The sequence below is a fragment of the Eucalyptus grandis genome, chromosome 6 (genome assembly GCF_016545825.1).
Source record: "Eucalyptus grandis isolate ANBG69807.140 chromosome 6, ASM1654582v1, whole genome shotgun sequence".
In the NCBI taxonomy this organism is placed as follows: domain Eukaryota; kingdom Viridiplantae; phylum Streptophyta; class Magnoliopsida; order Myrtales; family Myrtaceae; genus Eucalyptus; species Eucalyptus grandis.
In genome coordinates, this window is record NC_052617.1 from 45,372,136 (window position 1) to 45,396,519 (window position 24,384).

A 24,384-nucleotide genomic window follows, 5' to 3' on the forward strand; every position below is an offset into this window, starting at 1 on the left:
GTCTCTGTCTCTGTCTCTGTCTCTCCATTCGGGCCCAGAAAAAGACCCTCGACCCGCTCCCTCCCTCTCCCGGATCCGAAAGAGAAAACGACTGGGAAATTTGCTGATTTTATCTCGACTGATGCCTTGAAATGAAGTTGCTTTTCTTTCGTAATTTATACCCTTTTAGATTTTGAATATCGAGGAGGAGGAAAGGCGAGATTTTTGTTGGTCATCCACGGTGTAATCAACTCGGATCCTCTTTGTTTCTTGAATGGATAGGGGTACTCGAGTGTTCCTCTTCTACCCACGTAGTTCGGTAGTACCCTTTTCGCGGTACAGATGTCAGGAAGAAGACATGAAAAGGGGGGCAAGACTCCGGGCGAGAGAGCGAGAGAGAGAACATGTAAGAACAATATACGAAGCTGCAATGCACGAGATGCCCCCGGCAACAACGGTGGCCCCAGTCGATGAGCACCTTTATGTCTTTCATCTTATCTAACCGCTCCATTTGCCCAGCTTCGATCTTTAATGATGAGACCATCTTTACCCAGCCGATGCGAGCAGACCTCGATGTATATCACTTGGCCATGAAACTTGACAGTTCAATCCAATTTATATATCTTGATAATTTGATTTTTTTTTTCCCTTAATGAATAAAAGGGCAAGAAGAGGTGATGAATGATGATGAGCTCCTTGAATTTCTACCCAAGCTTTATTAGCATAACAATCGTTTTGGAATTGTGAAAATAGCAGTTTGTTGTGAACTACACATTCAATCACTTATGTTTGCTTCAGTGGGCACCTTTTAATATGAAAAGATAAGGTGGAGGGTTTGAATTCCCATATCTCAAGACCGTTAGGGTGAAGAAGATTAAATTTCGACTTTCATGCTGTGTACGAAGACGGGGCAAAAGCCTCAAAGTAAAAGTTAGATTACGAGTAAAGGAAAACTAATTGACAAAAAAAAAAAAAAAAAAAACAAAACCACACATTTTTAAAAGAGTAGGTCCAACAACAATTTATAATTATTTCTTATTTAATTTTTTGTTGTTCATAATAAACTGTTACTCTCACAATAGATTAAAGATTAGCATATTATACATTTTCTTGGATGTAATTTGCATATAATGGTTATTTCCATAGTTATATATTTTTATTCAAATTAGAAGATGCACTTGTACTTTGTTCATATTTAGTTAAACGAGTGTCTTTCATTATTTTTCACAAAATAGTTTTTAATTATTCCTCACATTATAAAATGAAAAATTAATTTAACCTTTTAAATTTTTCCTTAATAAAAAAAATAATTTAGAATAAAATGTCGGGACACTACTGCCAAGCTTGGCATATGGGCCGGCTCGCATGGTGGCCACCATTTTTCACTATTTGATTTGAGTCATAATTATATTTCATTTCAAGAGAACCCGTCATTGTCGCTTCGTAGCGGTGGAAGTTGAGTTAATGTTATCTTATGTCATCACACGGTCGAACCTACATTGCAGAGGAATGAAAGAGTTTCTGAGGCCGAGGAGCAATTGGGGTTTCGAACCTATTGACCAGGGGGCATCAAATCACTCGAGAGTGAGTCCTACGCTAATAGGCCAACCGCACCACGATGGTATCTCGATAATTTGATTTGCAAAAAGAAAAAAAAAAAAAAAAAAAAAACCCACCATTTTCATGATTAAGCTTTTTACATCAACACATTTGGTAAAGGAATGTACTGTCGCCATCATGGACATGTCCTAAGAGAATGGAAAAAGGATTAGGTGCGCAAGATGAGATCTCTAAATTGACCTGATCATACCTTCTCCGTGCCAATCAACGTTCGCCAGAGTCTTGAGCGCCCTTTCCATGCTCCAAAATGATGAACAGAAGAGTCAAGGCATAACGTGAAAGCAACAGGACTCGCTCACAAAGCTTTTGACCTCAGAAGCTCATTAAGGATCCAATGCTAGAACGTATGCTCCCAGCAATCTACTAATAAAAGTGCAAATGAATCTAGAATTTCAAGAGTTTGCCTTTGTAATGATTTCTCACCAAATACACCAAAGACTAGAGCTTGATGCTATGTTGACACTTGAAATTGACCACGTCGTCACGTGCTAGTCACGAGAGAAATGTGACAAAAGCATATTGCAATCATGTGTAGATCACGAGTAGTATTTAAGACATGCTTTACTATCGATGAGCATAAGGGTAACTACCTAGTAATCCATGGCAATATAAGAAGATGCCATGTGTTCAGCTATTGAAATTGCGATGACGGATGGTTGGTGGCCATTCAAATGGATTTTGATGGCTGATTTTCAATGAAAACACTTTAAGTATTACTTAGGATGCCAGAATTATAGGCAATAAATGTGCACATTATGGAGGAGCAATTGTTGTTTTAAGACCCATCCATGGAACAATCATCGATGACCGTATAACCACTAGAACATGATCAAGACAGTTGTAGGAAAGGTGGATAAAGTGATTTGCGAGGAAAAAGGAAGGCGGACAAAGCTAGGAGCAGTAGATCCACAACGGCCAAAAGATTACCAAGTTTCACTATAAATATCACAAGTCATCCGGCAAAGAAGACCCCTAATAAATCAATCAAAATATTATCTCTTTATTTTTACTTTCCTTATATTGCACTTTAATTTCCATACATGTACCTTTTAGATTCCCATCATCAATTAAATTCTGACGTATTTTTATATCTTGGGCATCGTCATTAATTAAGTTATGGCGTTGCATGTCCCTATCTTGGTGCACCATGTTGATTAAATTCTAGCATTCTCTCTCATTATCCCAGTGTAGTGTCGTTAATTAAATTCCGGCATTTCATTATATTATCCTCGATTTGTGCCATTGAATGAACTCTGGCATAATTTGAGTATAGCCTTGTTACTTACAAGCTCTATTGTTGATTAAATTCCAACTCAGCTAAGGTTGCACAATGTTTCTTGGATCAGAGAAACTAATTTTGATATTGCATGAGATATCCTTGTTCAAAGTTGACACAAAACCCTTGTTCCCTTATAATAAACTAAGTAACACCGACATTGACACGTGATATGACACGACACGATACGCCGATACGTCGTTTATCAAAAAACAGATAATTTCGACACGTTAGGAACGCGTTGTATATTAAATATATATTTTTATATATACATAATAAATTATCATTTTTACGATTATTTCAATCAAATTAATTTGAATCAAATTCACGAATAAATAAATTATTAAAAAAGCCTAGAATGAATATACACTAAAAACATTAATCCGCCATTTATTAATATTATTCATTATTTCAATTTGACAAATTCAACTCTATTTCAATGATTCATAAAACTTGGTGAAAAAACAACTGATCCTTATTCTGAACTCGCATGTTAGATATGTTGGAAGATGAGGAAAAAAAAAAAAAAAAACTTAAAGGATAAATTGTGTATCACAAGAAATGGGAGTCAAAAGAGAAGATAAGACTATATTTTTTTTCCTCCATTTATTATTTTTATTATTGTGTTTTATTTTTTCACATGTATATATTGTAACCTCTCATTTATTGAATTTTTAAAATTTTTAAAATTGACTTTAATATCGGAATCACATGTCGGAAACTCATACATCAGAATTCCAACTCGAGTATCAGAGAGTGTCGAGAAAGTTGACTAGGTGACGGATTTTCTAACACGTGTTGACCGAGTATTGGAGAGTGAACAACTTTAAGTGAAAATATTTGTTGCAGGGGTAATTCCGATGAAATAGATAGCCAACGGCAACCGTAGCGATGAATGCAGAGATCAACCGGTTTCCTGATTTTGCCTCCAAAAAGGGCTGTGTATACAGCTCAGATGTAATTGAACGAAACCCACCGCACAAGATTTGAATATTCTAAGCAAATGTTAAAGCAAAGAATAAAACTTGCCGGACAATGTTTAATAAAAGTTGGTAGGCCCGGAAAGAAGCTCGAAGAACAATTTGTTTACACCGACCACGTGGAATTGCACATATACTTTGCACTAGTAGCTAAGAAATCCAAAGGAAATCACAGAACCTGGAAAAGCAACCAAAGCTTCACCTCCACAGCTTCCAAAGTTCATGGCCGGTGGCCTACAAAACCCCACTCTGTCGAACTCAGATCACATGCCAATCCGAAACAGAAGAGAAAATTCCAGATTTCTTCTCGCTGAATCGCTCGTCTGTTCTAATTCTTCAATGGCACTTCCCATGTTGAGATTAGATCGCCAAACGATGAGAGTGTTTCAAGTGATGGGGGTCTTGCTCTGGGTGACGATGCTGGTGCCACGGAGCGAAGCATACGAGTTCAAAGTTAGAGATGCCGGCGGTTGGACCGTCCCTTCCAATGCAAATGCTTTAAATCAGTGGGCAGAGAAAAAACGTTTCCAAATTGGAGACACTCTAGGTACGTCGATGCTTCTTACCGTACTAGTCTGATGTTTAACGCAATGTACTTTACGTGAAAACGGCATATATGATCGGTAATTCATCTTGACGTGTCGGTTCTCTCTATTAATCCCGCAGTCTTCGACTACACGCCCGGCCAAGACTCAGTGCTATATGTGAACCAAGACGACTACAACAACTGCAATGACGCGTCGCCTATGGCCAAATATGCCGATGGCAACACCGTGTTCAAGTTCGACCATTCAGGACCATTTTACTTCATCAGCGGAAATAAAGACAAGTGCCAAAAGAATGAGAAGATGGTGGTTATTGTGATGGCTGATAGGAGCAACAAAACTGGTGGCGCAGTTGCACCATCCCCATCAACAAATAACGGCACTGCCCCATCCCCGGCACCTTCCGGCGAGGAGTCTCCTTCTCCACCGGCCGGTTCGGTAGAGATAAATCCAACTCCGGCTCCCGTCAGCGAAACCCCAGCAAAAAAGAACGGCGCTACTTCAGTGTTCATCGGTTTCACTGGCTCCATTGGAGCATTGGCGGCTTCAACTCTACTTCTGGCATTCTAAGTAGAGGATTGGGAATCATGATATTGGGTTGAATTTTCATTGTCTGTCTGAATTGCCTTCTTTTGCCCCCTTTTTTCCACCCCAGTTTCTTCTCCGTGATTTTTCTCACTTCAAGCTCAGCTACTTCATCTGGGCAAGGTGGAGCGGCATCCGACATTTGTTATTGAGGAATTTGTATTGATTTACATATCACAAGTGTGTTGAGTTGTTCTCACCGTATGAGAATATTGTAGATACGGAACATAAATAAATTCCAGCTGCTTTTGGCAAGGTTTGTACTTTCAAATGTATCTCCTATGTTTCATTACCACCAAAAAAAGGCATTTGGTCGTGGACATAATAATTTAGATAGAATAGGATAAAATGAGAATTTATATCCTCTAGAAAATAAATGTGGACATATCAAACCCTATAATCTTGTACACTTCAAAATGAGATTCAAAGATATTAAATATTCAATTAAATTTTAAAATTGAAAATTAAAAAATTCAAGTAAATAAAAGTTAAGGAAAAACCCTAGATCATAGAATTGTGGCCACCGCCTCCATAATGGGCCATGATCGAAAACGGCAACCACCGACATCCCTGTGCAGTGGCAACATAGATCTGTCAATCTAAGACCGCAATAGGAGTGGGCACAGGAATTTTAGTCGACCGCCAACGTTGTCCTTGCATCTCCTTAGATTGATCTAGGTCAGAGTTGTCGTCGATATTAAAGATTTATAGCCTCTTCATCACCATCTTTCCCTGTTCCCTCGAGATGTTCGGTGTCGTCCATGAGGATTCAAGCGTCGCGATGGAGTCCTGTTTTTGTCCACTACGATATTGAACATTGTGTCAATGAGATGGTGCTGGCGAAGCCAGAGTTCCAACCACTAATGTTTGAGGTGATGCAAGTATTTCTTCGGTTAGCTCAACAAGAGAACATGAGCTAGAGAACTTTCTTTGGAATAACCATAGGGCATCTCAAAAAACCAATTGGATCGATTTGATGTTACCTATTATCGCTCCTTTTTTAAAGTTCCCTTTAAAAAAAAAAAATTCTTATCCAATTTGAATTTAACCCACTCCCTTATTTGTTTTTTTATCCCACATTTTATCTTAGACCAATCCAAGTTTGTCCAATTTGAAGGACGTTCCCAAACACCTGATAGGATGATTTGTCATCCCATCCGAACTCAAATCCGGACTACTAAATGCAAAAGAAAAGGCATTCATGGCATAGAACTAGAGACTATTTGGCTCGGTTAAACTACCTAACAAAGAACATTCACCTCACAACTATATCGAGATTGCACTTTATTTCACAATGAACAGGCGCTGTTGATCACTTGGCAATACATCCAAAACCGACACTAGGTTGCTCCAGGACCACGGCTTGTGTTGAACAAGTAAACATAGAACGAATGGACTCCACGCAAGACGCAAGTTAAATGATCTCGAGTCTTTTCGTTAGAAGTCACGCAAATGAGTAATCTGTGTTTCTTTGACACCAGTCTTTCTTCAGATTCTCCTACAATACACTAGCAACTGTAATAACCATTCATACATGCAACAAGCGTTTTCCTTTTCAGCAAAAATACTCACAGCTGAATCTGGTATGGCAAAATCGTGAGTATCCGCATAAACAACATTCGACAGTTCAGTTAAATATTTTTGCCTAACTCCACTTTTTTCATCAATCTAAATGTGTTGTGAAGAATTGAGTCCAATATACCAGCAACCTGCGAATCACACAGAAAGAATATTAGCACTACTAGACTACGAGCATAAACAAACCATGATGTGTAAGAAACCAACCGTGAAAACACCTCCAATAATTGCACAAACATTTGTGATAAAATGCGAAAAGGACTTGGAGTTTTCTGTGATTAAAACCTAAACAGAGGAATAAGATGTGAGTCAAATGCATAAACAGAAAAGCGGAGAAAATCTAGAAGCCGAAATCCCACAAAAGTATTCCTTATAGTTGTTTTAACCTGCATGGGAGAGAGCTCGAAATGGAATTTCGTAACAGGTATGTCTGGACTCTGCACCAAACTGCTGTGGGCCGTATACTCGTACTCCTCAAGTAATTTGTGGGACCCTCTAGTTAACACCTCTGTTTTGACTATTTGAAGATAATGTTCTATCTGCAAATGAAAAAGGGATAAATAAGCAAATGAGAAAGAGGACCTCCATGTCCAGGCACCTCTCCGGCTGACATCAAGCAGGTGATGGTATGAATGGCAGATAACATATGTAACTTACAGTTACATTTGCACCTATATCGCGATGATTAATAAATGCTCGGCCATTCAGTCTGTCGTGGCTTCCACCAAGATAAGGAATCAACCTCTTTGCATCACTCATCACTCTAGGGATAATCTTCCTACCGAATGACAGATGTGATATGACATGTGACATGTTCATTTCCGAAGCATCAAAAGAATGGGCTCCTGAACGAGCTGAGATGATAAGGCTGCCAGGGACCTGTAAGGAAAACGATTGAAGTTGAATATATAAGGAAAAGCCAACAGACCAAACATTCAAAATCAGCAGAGTATAATTGATCCAGATGGCTAGACCCCATGGAAGCAAGTCATCATACATGACTCCAATGCATTGAGTCTACCAAGTGCGATATTAGCTTTACCTTCTTTACCCGTACAAATCCTTCAATTCTGCAGCCTCCCGATGAAGGAGCTGGTCTTTTTATTTTATCTGTTGAATTATCAGTAGATGAAACGTGCTTCTCAGACTCCACTGGAATTGGTGCAATCAGCTGTTCCATCATCTGCAGGATATATAAGTTCCACATAAGATAATGATGCCACAATATACATGTACCATTCTCAAGGCAAACCACATAAATGAGATTTATATTAGATATGGGAATTTAAGTTCCTACTAAAAGAATGCTCGAACCTTAACCAGGCTCTCTGTGTCTCGATCTCCATAATACGACTCGTGTTCATGGTGTCCATGGTCCTCCCTGTGATCAAAGCAAAGTTGCATGTTGACGTCCAATATATGAGGTTATAAAGGGACAAGTGAATACAAGCACTCATTCAGTCATGCACACCTAAAGCACCTACTGCAATGAAAATGATAGGAGAGATCTAATCACAGACATCTGCACACATGCAGAAAATACATAGTAACAGCAAAACAATAACACAACAATAGTCATTGAATAACTTATTTGGAAGATGAATAAGAGATGAAAAAATAGCTATTTTACCTAATATCAGATCCCTTACGGAAAATACGAACGGATGGATACCCTTGTATGTGATTCCTGAGAACGCAAAAGAAACACTGTTAACCATAAGGAAGAAATTGAAGGGATCCACAAATAGAAAGAACATATAATAGAGTATGGGGAAAAAGGGAGTCCACACTAATGATATGAGGATCATATGTTGCTAGCTGAAAAGCTAACTGCCACTAATCACACGAGAACTATTCTGTGCATATTTCAAAAACTGTCACCAGACAATAACAGACAACTTAATAACTACACATAGCAATCATTCCCACAGTTCGGAAGATTGACAAATACTAGAGTTCCTAGCAGAGCCAACAACACAGCTGGGAGCCCCCAACAGAAGAGCTCTTGTTATAGCTCACATATCGAGGAGCTTCACCTATATCACAGACACATCGCAAGCTAGAACTGAATGCTCATGCTCAGTAGGATTCATACTTATGGGAAGAAATATATATTTTCCTATTTCACAGGAACAATTGAAGAACTGTCTCACTGGCTCTCAGCACTTTCAATTGTAAAACTCAGAAATAATATGTTTGGCAAATGGTGGTGAATGGGGCAATGAAAACTTAAGTGGAAAATAATGAAAATTTTAGAACTTTTGTGAGAAGGGTGTGGAGGAAATTCTCCCTATTTTCATCTAGTCAGTGTCTTCTAAACATAGAAACTGCTCTTAGTTCAGAAAATGGTTCTGTTTTCCCCTCATGCCAGGTATTTAGGGAAAGGGAAAAAAGGAACGTGTAGCCAAGGGCTTCAACTTGGTAAGGGACAGTAAGCATACTAAGTAAAACCCTTAGTATTAGGGGCTGCTTGTTTCAAGAAAATTTTCTGAATTTTCATTTTCAAATGAGAGAGATCATTTGTTTGTCACAACCTTCAAAACCGTTTTCACTAAAAACATGATTTTTTTAATTTGAAAATGTGTATTTCACATCAGGACTTCAAAATTGAATACAATTAGTTCACAGTTTTCTTTTCTTATGATAACACGTTTACATTATGTGACAGAAATCATGTCTTTTTCTTATTCCTATTTGCACAGTGCAGTCTTGGCTAATTACACAGCTGGGCTTCAATCAATAGATGATTGATAGTCGAGTGAAGGTAGGTGGAATCTCAAGCATCTGAATCAAGGATGGGAGAAGAGGAAGACCATGATGTTTCATGCTCTGGCAACGAATTATGAAGCTCAAGCAGATGTCTGAAGCTTCTGCCATGCAAAGTTTTTTCTTTCTCTTTTACTGGTCTTTCCCCCTTTTTTTAAATATTGAAGCAGTGAAGTTTCATGAAGTGGTGACTTCCATGAAGCTCCACAAGTGAAGGTGTTCATTAATTAAAATAAAATAAAAAAGAAAAGAAAAACTGAAAGACTTAAGGGTAAGATTATTAAACTGCAGCAATTTTTATTTTTTATTTATTTTTTTATTTTTACAGTTAACCAACTTTTGAAAAGCCAATTTTTTCAATAAAGGTACAGAGTTGTGCAGAGATATAATTTTACATTTGTTGAGATTTCAAAGTCTTGTTAGATTGGCACAAACAAACAGATCTTCATCATTTCCATTTCGAAAGAAAATCCCCAGTTTCAATACTAGAAAACTTTTCATGAAAATGGGAAAATGCATTTTCACTGAAACCGAAAGCATTCTCACAAACCAAATGGGCCCTTAATATTTTCAAGTCCATTCACCTCATTTCCCAGCATTAAGATTGCAAAGAAGAACAATGGCATTAACACTCAACTATCAATTATGATATTCATTTTCCACACAGATGGCCATCATATAGCTTGATATCATCGGTATACCTGCGACACAATTCTGGTTGTTCAGTGCAATCAACCTTTCCTGAAAGAATACGTCCATCGATTTCTGGATCATATCTGCAACCAATTGTCAACAACTGAGAGATTGAACTTGCATATTTTCAAACAAATTCAGTTCCTTCATAAATGAAAAGAAGAAAAAAAAAACACAAGCTGTAGTCTATGTACCTCTCTCTTATTATCTTAGCAGCCTTCTCCCACGATGGTTTCTGTAAAAGAGAAATAGAATGATAGGCTCCATCAGATTTCAATAACAGTCACAAACAAGTAAGACCATTTGAGGCTTGGAGATATGATCTTCACAATCTTGTTATCTTGTATTAAACAACGAAACCTGCCGAGTTCTATATTTGATTATTTGCATAGAAAAAAATAGTGATCACTCAAACCCAGAGGTGAGCATGAAATGCAATATTAATTAGACCAATTGGAGAAATTTATCAATATATTCAACAGATAGAAGATGAGAGCATGTGTCACTTTTGGATCTACATATAATAGCTCTCTTTCTAAGATGCTACAGTTTGATAAATCAACTATAGGCGCAAAATCAATAAGGTTGACAAAAGGAATTTTAATATTCATGTATGCTCTCCACCCATATCCTGCATGATTGTACATGTGCAACAATTACGAATGCAAGGGACAGCCACAATTACAATTTGTCAAGAAATTAGTTAGCAAATTTATAGATGATTCATTTACCAGGCGATTGCTCCAGTAACACCAAGGAGCAAAAAAATTAACGACCAAAATTGGGTACCTGTAAAAAGGAGGGGCAGAAAGAAACATGAGGAGTACCTCAACACAAAAGTAAGTCTAAAAGAGTCTGAATATGACCAACTTGGTAACTCAAGATTCAAATACTTACTGGTGTGAAACTCTCTCAAAATTATCAGAAGTTAACGGAACAGAACCTTCAGCATATTCCTCATCAGCTTCATCTCCATGCTTAATGGCATGTGCAACTGGACCAGAGTGGAACTCAGGGCCAGTAATTTTCATATTTCGGTCAATAGAAAATTTACGCACTGTTTTGGTTATATTCAACCTGTTCTGCAAAAGAAGATGCTATGGTCAGGCACATTGAAGAGAGCAGTGTATAGCAATATTTTTCAAGTCAAAACCCATATTGCCCATTTCAATGATTAGCATTTACTGCCTTTCTCATTTGTCATTGAATCACGTTATATTATTCAACAAATCCAAATTTGCAACAATCTCCTTTGAATTAAAACATGAAGTTGAACAACTTTAACGTGTCAAGCTGATTCAATATGAACAACTCATGAATTAATTGCTGTTAATAATCCATATCTCAATATGACATGTATTACACCGTCAGGTTGCTGCAAAGGACAATAGTAAGTGGAGGATACTTACTGTTCCCAACACATCACTCACATCAACCGATGCAAATTCACAGGAGAGTGAGGGAAAGCTGCAAATAGGAAGAGAAAAAAGATCAAGATTTCCATAGCAATGCATGTCAGAGGTCTCTTAGAATTTTCCTGTAAGGATTTTTATTGCATCAAGTGTAAATAACTCTGCTATTCCTTCAGGGACATGTTTGCATACATGTGAATGTGGGTTGACTAGATAACCTGCTGATACACCGCTCAACGTAATTATAGAAGTGCCTTCAAAAAATGGCCATCAAAATTCTGTTCCTTCAACACTATATAGATTATGTGCAGGCATAAATAAAATTCTGACACTCTTGGATGCATATATACTGGCAGCAAAAATGTGGCCCAACGGGGGAAAAAGACTGTATGTCTTCTGGCTAGCTCAACATAATTAAGAATGAAAATAAAGTGTAGCATAGATTTATTATGACAAATACCAATGTTTTACATGATAAGCAAGTGTTTCCTGCACTAGCTTATCATCCATATTTGCTGTGCTCACACAAGAAATTAGCAAACACCAAGTGCATAAATTTAGTGGTTGACCACATAACTGCATAAAAACCAGACAAAATTATATTAATGCCATCTGACCTACCTGATATTAAAGTCAATTCGCAAAAATTCCCCATCAGAGCTCTTATCAACTACAATGGATGTAGAGGTGCTGACAGACAAATAATTACTCAATTCCTGCAGAATGAGCATCCCAGAGAGAAAAGGACTGGGCGATCAGCTTATAGTGCCAAGCAATACAAGAAAGAAAATCTTAATAGAGGCAAGATTCATCGTTCATAAGAATTGGCAAAGTCAAGTCATATGCAAAGGTACGGTCATCTTCTCCCTCCTCAACCCCAACCCAAAATGCAGAGGTCCAGCCAGACAAAATAAATGCGCAGTTCCTGCAGAATGATGTCTAGTTGGGGAGAGTTGCCAAGTGGTTAGCCTCACTACCATTGCCCATTAAGAGGGAGAGACATTAACAGGATACAGATCCATTGCCAATGTGAAACTCAAAATAAGAAAAAGGAAAGAAAAGAACTAAAAAGAAAAAAAAAAACTGACAACCGCCAAAACCCTATTAAAGCCACAACCAGCTCAAAGTCCATCAAATGTAGATGCTATGTACATACCATCCCAAATAAAAACATCATGGCAAGAGCAGCTACAATGGATAGACCTGCGCCCGAGACTGATGCCTCGGTCAAATCTCGAGGAATTTTCCTGTAACCAAGAGTGAACAATCAGAATGCCTAACCAAGAAAACACTGTGATTAAATGAGCAAAACCGTTGCATCATGAATATCTGTTTGTCTCAGATCACCAAACAAAACCCCACTCCAAGACTTTCAAAAGAAAGGGGCAGGCAGAAAGGTCAGATTATTGATAAAGGACATCATTCATGCTCTCATAAAAACATCATGTGAGTCCACATGCCCATTTTAAGTGTTTTGACCAAACATCAGCTGTTTTGTACGTGCCTTGTACATTCAGCTCAGGGTCAATACATGCCTCCAGACACTCCAGTTCTCTTCATCAACAAAAATACATGGAGAAAAACTCTTTTGAGAAACAATTTAAAAGGATATCTCATATTCTCATCTTCTACTTAGCTGCGAAACCTTCTCCCGAAAAAATAACTGTCTTTTCCAGTACCCCTGGAGAGAATCGTCACTTTGCCAGCAAGGCACAGAAGTGAACATAAAAACCTCTCTCCCGCAATAGCTAGCATAGATTAATGCAGATGCAGATGCAGACACAGACAAAACCTATCCATCTTATGCAAGACAGATGTTTGATGGACCATCCACCAACAATACTCATCAGCAACCCAACCACCGCGAGGTGCTGATTCCACATCCTCCCCCGAACACCAAAGCCAGTGATTGTTGGATTCAATTCCAGGATTGTCGGATTCAATTCCGGCACACAACTTCTCCCGGTTCCCTCTTTCCTAAATATATGGACCACGCCACTTTTCTCGAGATACAAATTGAGAACTAAAGGCAACACCTGATAACGATTCCATATTTCAGCTGCACTGGCGAGTGCCTACCTAAGCTCTCCTCCCTCAGCAATCAATCCCAGAGCTCGTCCTTTCACAAAGATCAACCCGAGAAACAAACGGTTCGCGCAGCACCCCCGAACTAAAACGAAACGCAAAGGGGAATGTACGCCGTGACAAACCACTAGGAAACGAGACGCGCGCATCGAATCGGCGATCCCGTCTAACATGCTCATCGGTTCGTAACCGTTCCAACCGCAGAACCGCAACAGGCGCGGAACTTTCGTCGGCATCCGCGCGCGCGCGAGAGAGAAAGAAGGAAGAAACAAAAAAAAACAATCAGGAACCGAACGGAATCCGGATCGCGAGTTGGATCGAATCTGACCTGTAGAAGTCCATGGACTTGATGTTCCGCGACGAAATCATGGCTCCCGAGATCTCAGGGACGACGACGACGACGACGAAGGTGAAGGAGATGGAGAGAGATCTGGCGGACGACGGACGCTCCTCCTTGCAATCGCGACTCGAGCGCGTTTTTATTTTTGCTTCGCTTTCTCTGCGGCGAGCAAGACGAGATCTCTACTAAACTCTATCTCGATTCCCGAGGACGGAAGACGATTTTGCGTATTTTAATCCCCACCTCGAATCGCGTATGTCATTTCTAAATGAGCAATGCGGTTACGTTCAAGAAAATCGACTTATCGAACTTCAATAAACCGACTCCAGAAAGCGTCCCCCAAGCCTCCCAAAATAGAAAAGAAAATCTCCGATTTCATGTATGGATATAAATCCTTTTCCGTGATTAACTTATGGTCGATCGCCATACCTGCCCATTTCGCATAGGCAATCTTCCGTGCACGGGTTAAACGTGCCTTGTAAAGAAAATTAGATTTTTCGAGCGAAGTTGTTCTTTTTCTTTTTCTTTTTCAGGAAATTAGCTGTTCGGATTCTTGCTCATTTGGTTTGCCAAAAATGATTGGCCAGCTGAAATCATTCTCTGGTCATCGAAGATATTCATTTATAAAATTAAGATAGTGAATTCTTAAATTTAAAGAATCAAAAACACTCTTCTAAATTGCTCATTTGGAATTTTTTGATAATTAATTATTATTTTTTTCCTTCTCTCTTCACCAGGAGGCGGTGATCGATCACAGGCACAAGCCAGTGAGACTCATCCTTGCAAAATCTCAATAAGGTCAAGCTACCCTGAGACTGGCAAGCTCAAGTCTCACTTGAGACCGATGAACTCGAGCTCGCCAAATCATGGCAAGGCTCCACCTCGCCTAAGATCAAAGAGGTTGAGCCCCGCTTTTAACCTATAGGCCCAATAACTAGTAGAAGAAGAAAGAAAAGATAAAATAAAAATAAAATAAAATATTTAAAATTTTGAAATTTTGTAGCTAGAGATAATGTCATAGGATTGAAATTATATTTCAAATGAGATCTAGACACTAAATTTTTTTTTCCGTCACATATCATCAAACAAAAGAAAACTTTCCATTTTCCTGAAAATGATATTAAGAAAGTATTTTATTTTATCACGAAATTTTCTCCAAAAAAATGCATCCTTGTGGAAAATAAATTATCTAAAAATATTAATCTAAAAATAATAACTAGTACTACTCACAAAAATAAATAAATAAAAAATATTTTTATCGTTCACGAAAATAATTAAACATAATTGTTTATTGATTGTTGACACTTAAATTTTGACGACCAAATCATTGATTTTTTGCATAAAAATTAAGGATTAATTTTAACCCCTAAAAAAATACATCAAAATAAATAAAATGAAAAAAAAAATGAAAAAATTAATTTGATTGATTATGTATGAAAGTTTGAAATTCTGATGAGTATTCAAATTTTGATAAAATGTATAAATAATTAAAAAAATCAGGTGAATCAAGGGCAAGGATTTCGATAAAATGGAATAAGAGGGAGAGAATTCGTGAAAGTGAGAAGAACAAAAAAAGTGAGGAAACCCCCTTTAGTCGTCCAAGAAGAGTTTTCTCTTCTGACAACCCGCAAGAAAAGAAAGGGAAAAGTCAGTAAAAAGAGAAAAAGTGCAGAGAAGAAGTGACGTGAGTGAGCAGGAAAAAAAAAAAGGAGAGGAAAAGAGGAAGAAGAAGAACAGTGTTGCCTCCACCGTCCGCGTCGCTGCTGCCCGTCCGCCCTTGCGCCGGCTGCCGCGTTCGCATCACTGCGCAACCAGCAACCGAGCCTCCGCCGCTGCGCGTCCCCGTAAGCACTGCCGCCCCGGCGTCCAGCGACCGCACCCTTCGCCGGAGCCCGACGCCACCGCGCCCAGCAGCCCGTGCCTCCGCATCCGCCCGGCGTCCGACGCCCGCAGCAGCCGCCTCCGCGATCCGTCCGTCACCGACGCCTCCGCGCTCCACCCGAACGTCTCTGCATGCCACCGAGCACCACCGCCCCTGCTCCGCCGTGCCCGAGCATCACTCAGCCTCCGCACCAGCCGCACCTCCACGCCATCGTCCTCCTTCCGGCGACCCCTGCAACCAGCAGCTAGCAGCTCGTGACCCAGCGCCTGAAGCCAGCAACTCGCGAGCCCAAACGCCTGCAGCGCTCGCGTCCAGCTCCGCTCGCCGATCTCCCTATTCTCGCCGTGCTCGACGCCGCGGCTCCCGAAGACAGCAGCTCCCGATCCGAACGCGACCCACCTCTACAGATCGCCCTCCGCCGGTCTCAGCCGCGCCTTCGCCCAAGCTGGACTGCTGCCCTTCCAACCCGACGCCCCTGCGGAGCCTCCGTCCGACGCCCCGCCACTGTTCCTGCTTCGCCCGACGCCGTCGCCGCGCCCGCATCACCCTCCGCCTGGCCGATCCGCTCGCCGCGCAGCAGCCCACACCAGACGCCATACCTCCGCCGGTCCCCTCGCCGGAGCTCCGACGCCGGCCACCGTCCGCCCGGCGCCGACCAACCTGCTGCCCCCCCCCATTTTTCTTTTATTTTTATCTTTCTTATTTTATGTCATTTTACTTTATTTTATTTTTTTAAGTTTTGCTACTATTGTATAAGTTTGAATATTGAGAGGTGATTTTTCAAGTTATGAATATTGTAGGCATTAACCGCAAGAGTTTTATCCAAAATTGTTGTAATTATTAATTTAATCCGTAAGGCGTCGGATTATTTTTTTAATTATATTAATTTTTAGGTATTTAGATAGTATTTTAATTATTAAATTATTATAATTATTAATTTGATTTGTAAGAATTTAGATCATATTTTTAATTATTTTGAAATTTTTTTATATGTCGTGATATTTAGGGTTAGAGTAATCATTAATTTAACCCGTGAAGTAATGGATTATTTTTTCGATTATTTTAATTTTTATTGTTGAATATCTTGATTGTTCAGATTTAATGTTTATTTTGATAATTACTTGTCTTGGAAAAATACTAAAAAAAAAAAAAAGATCAAAAAATCAAAATCTTGCATAGTTTAGAATTTTTTAGGATTATATTTTTAGGATTGTGTTTTTAGATAATTTTTGAAATAGGTTAGGATTTGACCTAAATAACTTTTTTTTTTATATAAATAGGGTTTTTATAATGTTTGCACATTTTAATTATCTCATTTTTCTAAAAAAAATAGTTTTCTAAGATAGGATAGGGTTTAAGTCAAATTAATCCCTAAAATAAATTAGAAAATTATTCTTTTTTAGATAGTTCAATTAGGGTTTTTATTAATTCCATATTTCAATAAAAAAATATAAAAATGCTAGGTGCATGTTAACTAGTTTGCATAATAGGATCATTTAACTAGAATTTATTTATTAGTAAAATCAGGTCATGTAGTTAAAAATGCATGTTTTATGATAAAATTCTAATTTCAAGAAAACCCAAAAAAAAAAAATGATTGCTTTGTGTGTTTATTTCTTTTGATGCAATTTATTTTATGGTTGAGCACCCATGTAATCATCTTTTGATATGATAGTAATTTAGGTTAAAATAAATCAAAATTGTCTGCAAAAAACATTTTTGAAAATAAAAAGAATGGTACCAAAAATGCATTAAAAAAATCTAGTGTAACCAAGTCTCCATACCCATAATCTCTAGTTCGTATGAGTAAAATAATTCTTCATTATTTTACTTAGGTGTCTAATCGACCTACCGTAAACTGATTAGTGATGACTCTTATATAAAACCTATTTGCTTGTTAAAAACTGAAACCTAAGTCGCAAATTGATATAGGCTTGGGAGAACCCGAGCTAAGTTTAAGATTTAGTAATCCATTAGCCTAAATCATAAGTGATGCATCCAAATTTTAGGTCGCGACATCGATAATTAAACATATTTCATTGACTAATTATTCCAAGCATATGAATGATAATTTTTAGGGAAATATTTTTCAAATCATTTATTTTCTAAAAAATTCGTTTATTTCACAGAAAATAAATGATCACTTGTATTGCTTAAAATAATTAAGTATTAAAAAACCCATAATAATTATGTATAAATATTTTCATTGAAAATTAAACAAATTGTTTGTGTTTTTTTGTGAGCGAAATAAGTTATTATTTTTCATAAAATAATTTTTAAATTATTTATGTTTCACGAAACAAATGAAATCTTAAGATATTGATTATATAATATGGGAAAAATAAGATATTGAGAAGGGATCTTTAAGAATAAACTGAAAGCATACTCATCCTTCAATGGTCTCTCGGCGGCAGTGGAGCACCATCACTTGCTAGCAACGAGCTCGTCGACGGTCATGAATTGAACACCTATAAATTGGTTTTCATCTGTAAATTATAATGGCGGCGGCGTCGACAAGGCTTGGATGACTCCATGAGAGGCATGGGTGTGGAATTGCCGGGGCAATGCCAAATGACAATCTCATTCCTTTTTTATATGGACACGGGAGAGGAGGAGCGATATTCTATATAAATTGAGAAAATTGTTCAAAAGGTCTTAAACTTATTGTACAATGAGCAATTCAATTTTAAATGTTTCAAATCTCTTAAACATTTTGCCAGTTCAATTATTCCAATCAATTTTAGTAAGAGTTTGCTGACATTGATACCAACCGTCCTATATAATACGGATGACACTGAATTAGACAAATTTTGAATTTATTTTCTTATATTTTATTTTATTTCTTCCTTTGCTGGTCATGGGCCTCACCAAGACTTAGTGAGGCCCTGACCTCACCCGAAGTGATTGGCTACCGCCGAGACCCTGCAACTGATAGAGGAAGAAAGAAAAGAAAATATAGTATAGAAAAACATATAATAAAGGAAAAATTAAAAAAATTAAAAAAAATTAAAATTATCCATGTCAATAATTTTTTATTAAAAATTACCAAAAGGACTAAATTGTTTAATCATCAAAACGTTAAGATTAAATTGACATAATTGAAAATTTTATGATTGAATTGGAAAAGTATCAAAAGGTTTAAGACTAAATTGAGATAATGAAAATATTTATGATTGAATTTGGTATTATATAATAGGGACCACTCTTTGGATAGGGACCACAAATATCCTGTGGCATGATAAAGCTCCCTTGAGTTACTTTTATGTAACGTTACATATTAAGTGTGTGTATGCGTGAAGTAACCTCAAGAACACAATGGGGTTTGTCCCTGTGGTCTCTTATTATGTGTTTTTCATGACCTAATTCTCTTGCTTTCTTCTCTTGAATTTCCTTTTCATTGGATCAGAGCATAGAGACATAGGCCTTCTTTGCATTGGATGTCATAACTCTCACCTCACCGTAGTTGTGTGCAGAGGTGTGATATTGGATTTGGATTCACAAAACTTCTGGCGGTATTGCAAGTGCAATTAGATGTGTTAGTCTTATATTTGCACTGAATATTTTTTTATGTTACTTGCCAATGAATCACCCCTCAAGTTCAATGCCACTTTACTTTCCATTTATATAGATTATACATCTCGATCGATTAAATCAATGTCTTTCCTCACAAGTAGTAGAAATTTCGATGTGTACCGTAGGTGCCACTTTTCGAAGAATCATGTGGACAAATTACATTGAGTTTCCTCGAACCGTATGAATGCACGGCAGAGGAAGAAGGACGAGCAGTAGTTAGAAAAAGTAATGGTGGGGTTGGGATTGCGAATGGCTGGACCCATAAACGCTCTAAAAAACTAAGTTAAAAGGATTTACAGAACCCATAGACGACTTGATTCTTAGTCTTTTTATATAATATGCATCAATTTAGTGGACAATTATGGCATCAACCGAGGGCGGAAAAGATTAGGTCCATTCAATGTTCAAATTCACACTAATCACAGTGGATCTTTGTGGATAGTGAAACGCGTTTGTCCATTCGATATTCAAATTCCTTTTTTTCCATTTTTGGTTGGTTCAAGTCGTGGATCTAAATGATGTATATAACGTTGTGTTCTTGTAAATAGATGTGCGTAGTATATTTTTCAAGTAATGTATCGCTTACACCTATTGGTTACACACCGAATTGAGTCGAAGAAAACTGAACTAGATTGTTTAGCTGAGGACGACACGTTAAGGATCGAGACAAAGCAAAAGTAAAGCTTTGGATAATAATTTTTAGCAGCAACTTAATTTGCAGCAGAGAAGTCGTTAAGCACCGTTGATTTTACTGGCAAATCCCACCGCATCGATCAACATAACTAGATCTGTTCTACATCCGTACCTAGTAAACTAATGAATCCTTTTCAGTAATGAACTAATGATTGATCGCCATGCAGAAGGGCACAGGTTAAACATACTTTGGGGAAAATCTCAAATAAGGACCTAGAATTCCATCATTTTCTTAAAAGAAGACTTGGAGTGCAGTCTGTCTCAAATAAGAACTTGTGATCATTTAGTCTCAAAGAACCGATAAATAAATATAGCTTCGATACATATTCCGGTGGACTGATCAGGATATTTTCATTCAAAAAAAATATTATTTTATTATTTTTGGTAATCCTGTTCTTTTTTTTTTTTTTTTTTTTCGGGTCAATGGTTGTCCTATTCATCATCTTCTTTGTCCTTTATTCATTTTCTTCTTGTCCAGATCAAGAACACCAGACTTGGAAAAGGGCCGGTGAGGGCTTGACACCCATCGCTAGTAGCAGGCGAGGGCCATCAAGCCCTCGCCGGCCGCGGGCGAGGGCCTGCAAGCTCACCGATGAGGGTGGCCTCGACCCCGACTAGTGAGCACCGTCTAAATCGAGGCTTTATGAGGAGGTGCTCGAGGACAAAGCGGTAGTCGAAGAAGTCATCGATTGTGGAGCGATGGTGGGAGGAAGGGATGAAGAAGGTGGACTGTGGCCAGATCTAGTGAGGGTGGCCTTGCGAGCCCTCACTAGGCCGACCCTCTAGTGTTCTTGATCTAGGCAAGAAGAATATGAACATGGGATAAAGAAGATGATGAACAAGACAAACATTGACCTAAAAAAAAAAAAATAGTATAATCGAAAATGAAAAAAGAAATTCTGGACAAAAATACCCCTGATCAGGCCACCGAAATATGCATCAGAGATGCATTTGTTCATCGGCCGGCGAGTCAAGTCATTTTTTGAGATTAAATGACCACATTGGATTCTTATCTAAGATAAACTCCACTTTGGGTCATCTTTTAAGAAAATGAGGGCATTTTTGGTCCCTATTTGAGATTTTCCCCATACTTCATAAAGAAAATTAGTTTTTTTTTTAGTGAAAGTGTTTTTTTTAAAGGAAAATTAGTTGTTCAAACTTTTGCTCATTTAGTTTGCCGAAAATGACTAATCAACTAAAATCACTCTCTAGTCATTGAAGATATTTGTTCATAAGATTAAGAGAGTGAATTTCTAAATCTAAAAAGTTGAGAACACTCTCTGGAATTGCTTCTCTCGAATTTTTTTGTCTTTTTATTTGTTTCTTTTTCCTTCTTCCTTGGCCAGTCATAGGTGGCCCTGTGAGGCTCATCCTTGCAAGATCTCAATAAGATCGAGCTCTCCCGAGATTGACGATTTTAAGCCTTGCTTGCCAAATCCTGGCAAGGCTCAACCTCGACTAAGACCAAAAAGGTCGAGCCTCGCTTCTAACTTGTTGGCCCAATGACAAGCAAAAGAAGAAGGAAAAAGAAAAAATAAAGAAAAAATTATTTTAAAATTTGAAAATTTTTGTGCTCAAGATAATGTCATGAGATTGAAATTATATTTCAAATGAGATCCATATGCTAGAAAAAATTTGCATATCATCAACCAAGAGAAAACTTTCCATTTTCCTGAAAATGATATTCCAAAAAATATTTTCTTTTATCATGAAATTTTCTCCCAAACAAACGCACCCTTATAGAAAATGAATGATTTTAAAAAATTATTTTCCTAAAAATGATAACTTGTATTACTTACAAAAATAAATAAACAAAAAATATTGTCATCGTTCACGAAAATAATTAGACATAATTATTTATCGATATTGAAACATATTATGTTGGCTACTTATTCCAAGCATATGAACAACAATTTTTAGGAAAATATTTTGCACAAGGCTCTATCTATTTCACAAAAAATAAATGGTCAATTATATAACTTCAAATAATTAAGTAATGAAAACACCCGCAAAAACTATGTATAAATATTTTCATTGACAATAAAAGAAAAATTCGTTCATGTAAATATTTTTTAAATCATTTATTTATCGCAAAACACATGAAACCTTAAGATATTGATTATATAATATGGGAAAGGTAAGACATTGAGAAGGGCTCTTTAGGAATTAAGGGAAAGCATGATCATCCTTCAATGGTCTCTCCGCAGACTGAGCACCATCACTAACTAGCAACGAGCTCGCCGACGGTCATAAATTGAACACCTATATATCGGTTTTTGTCCTTCAAATTACAACCGCGGACAAAGGCGTCGATGAGGCTTGGATGACTCCGCAAGGGGCATGGACATGGAATTGCCAAGGCAATGCCCAATGACAATCCCATTCTTGTTTAATATAGACATGGGAGAGAAGGAGTGAGATCCCATATAAATGGAGAAAATTATTCAAAAAAGTTCTAAACTTATTGCACGGTGGGCAATTCAATTTTAAACATTTCAAATGTCCGAAACATTTTTTACGATTTAGGGTCTATTTTTAAATTGGCCAAATAGTAATTGACCGATTCTATTATTTTGTTTTTCGAAACAAAAAAAGAATAGAAATTCGTTTGGTAACATTTTTATTCCGGGGAATAGATTTGGAACTAAATAAAAAAAGTAGAAAAAAGTTATTTCCTTATTCCTAGTAACAGAATCAACATTTTTTCTCTTTTATTTTCTTCTTTTCCTTTCCTTTTTATCTTCTTTTTCCTCATCACCGGTTGTCGGCCTAAGCGATGGCCGGCGATCAGCTAAGCTTGACAAAGCCTTACCGCCAGCCGCGATGAAACTCGAACTTGCATGGCCTAGGCAAAGCCGGCCTCACACCGAATAGGTGAGGTTGAGCCTCGCTAGTGGCCGAGCGAGCTCACCTTGGCTTGGGGAGGCTCCCATGAGGTCGTCGGACATCAACGAGCTGATCACCAACATTATGGCAGTGGCTAGCTAGAGAAGAAGAAGAAGAGAAATGAAAAAATAATAAGAGAAAAATATAATAAAAAGTATTAAAAATTTAAAAGAAATTCTAATTCGCAATTGAATTGGAGATTTTACTAAATGCATTTCTATTATGGGGATAGAAATTTTTTATAGTTATTAAATGTTTTCAAATATTTAGAAACTCATCTAGGGAACAAAAAAAAATCATCTCTAAGCAGAAATTGTTATTGAAAACAAAATGGTTACCAAATGCACTCTTAGTCATTCCAATCAATTTTAGCAAGAAATCACTAACATTAACGTCAATCGTTTTACATAGCATGTTTGACAGTGAATTGAACAAATTTTGAATTTTTATATTATTTTTTGTTTTATTTTTTATTTTCTTTCTTCTTTTACTAGTCAAAGGCCTTGCCAAGATTTGGCGAGCGTCGACCCCACTAGCTTCAAGCGAGGCTTGACTACACCCAAGGTTGGCCCTCACTTCTAGTGGATCGCCAATCACCAATCACCTCCAAGACCCATCAACCAATGAAGGGAAAAAGAAAAGAAAAGACAAAATAAAAATAAAACAAAAATAGAGGAAAAATAATAAAAATTGCACAAAATGTCCAGCTCAACAATTTTCAATTAAAATTTGCTAGAATGACTAAATTGTTTAATCATCAAAATGTTAAGATTAAATTGGTATAATTGAAATTTTATGACTACATTGGAAAATCATTAAAAGGTTTATGGATAAATTGACACAATGAAAAAATTTATGACTAAATTAGCTACCATACAAAAAGTTTGGAATTTTTTGGATAATTTTCATTATGCGGTGTCATAGTACTAAGTGAAAAACTATTCTTTGGATAGGGACCTTAAACATCCTATCGTATTCTTAAATTCTTTTTCTTAAAGAGATTACGAAGTGCCAAAAGCGTTTTGTAAGTAGCTCTCACAATTCAGAATAAAAAGTCGGTGGACAGCGATAGTTGACATCTGCTAACAGTTTAATTAGAGAATATTTCGAAAGTCGTAACAACAAGCGCATCTAGTGTAGTGGTATCATAGTACCCTCCCACGGTACTGACCGGGGTTCGATTCCCCGGATGCGCATTTCTGTTACCTTTTAGTTTCTGGTTGGTTGATTTTTTAATTGTTATTTTTCGTGATTTTTCCCATTTTCTTGTCCAGCCAGAAGAATTTCCTGCGGATATTCACCAAAAAACTACGTTCTAAAGTCACTCTTCATTGTTCTTTCTTTTCTTTTTCTTTGGGTCCAAAAGGGAAAAAATAATTTACTAATAGTTCCTCTAATGGTTTGGACATAATAGAATATTTACGTCAATTGAGTGATGTGTCGTCCAATAAAATCCTACAAATTTCTATTTTTCTTAAGAAAATATTACGG

The 24,384-nt window shown here is 37.5% G+C and overlaps 2 protein-coding genes and 1 non-coding gene across 5 annotated transcripts; 2 read left to right on the forward strand and 1 right to left on the reverse strand.

Moving 5' to 3' along the window:
• The first annotated feature begins 4,057 nt into the window (after positions 1-4,057).
• LOC104450217 (early nodulin-55-1) lies at positions 4,058-5,256 on the forward strand. Its single transcript, XM_010064679.3, has 2 exons — positions 4,058-4,402; positions 4,522-5,256. The coding sequence occupies exons 1-2, from the start codon at positions 4,078-4,080 to the stop codon at positions 4,968-4,970; spliced, it is 774 nt and encodes a 257-aa protein (XP_010062981.2). The 5' UTR covers positions 4,058-4,077; the 3' UTR covers positions 4,971-5,256.
• A 1,139-nt stretch (positions 5,257-6,395) lies between these two features.
• LOC104450218 (protein disulfide-isomerase 5-3) lies at positions 6,396-14,222 on the reverse strand. 3 transcript variants are annotated; one of them, XM_010064680.3, is made up of 15 exons: positions 13,848-14,222; positions 12,591-12,681; positions 12,056-12,150; positions 11,432-11,489; positions 10,920-11,104; positions 10,754-10,811; positions 10,217-10,257; positions 10,031-10,105; positions 8,194-8,250; positions 7,878-7,944; positions 7,606-7,746; positions 7,221-7,442; positions 6,950-7,102; positions 6,771-6,848; positions 6,396-6,694 (listed from the first exon to the last, which is right to left on the reverse strand). In XM_010064680.3, the coding sequence occupies exons 1-15, from the start codon at positions 13,886-13,888 to the stop codon at positions 6,617-6,619; spliced, it is 1,440 nt and encodes a 479-aa protein (XP_010062982.1). In that variant the 5' UTR covers positions 13,889-14,222; the 3' UTR covers positions 6,396-6,616. The 3 variants fall into 3 exon arrangements, with proteins under 3 accessions (XP_010062982.1, XP_039171740.1, XP_010062983.1); XM_039315806.1 differs by lacking the exon at positions 13,848-14,222 and adding an exon at positions 12,939-13,709; XM_010064681.2 differs by lacking the exons at positions 12,591-12,681; positions 13,848-14,222 and having other exon boundaries at positions 10,920-11,099.
• Positions 14,223-24,018: 9,796 nt separating this feature from the next.
• On the forward strand, positions 24,019-24,089 carry TRNAG-CCC. The gene has a single exon. It is a non-coding gene; the product is annotated as a tRNA-Gly (tRNA).
• The last annotated feature ends 295 nt before the right edge of the window (positions 24,090-24,384 follow it).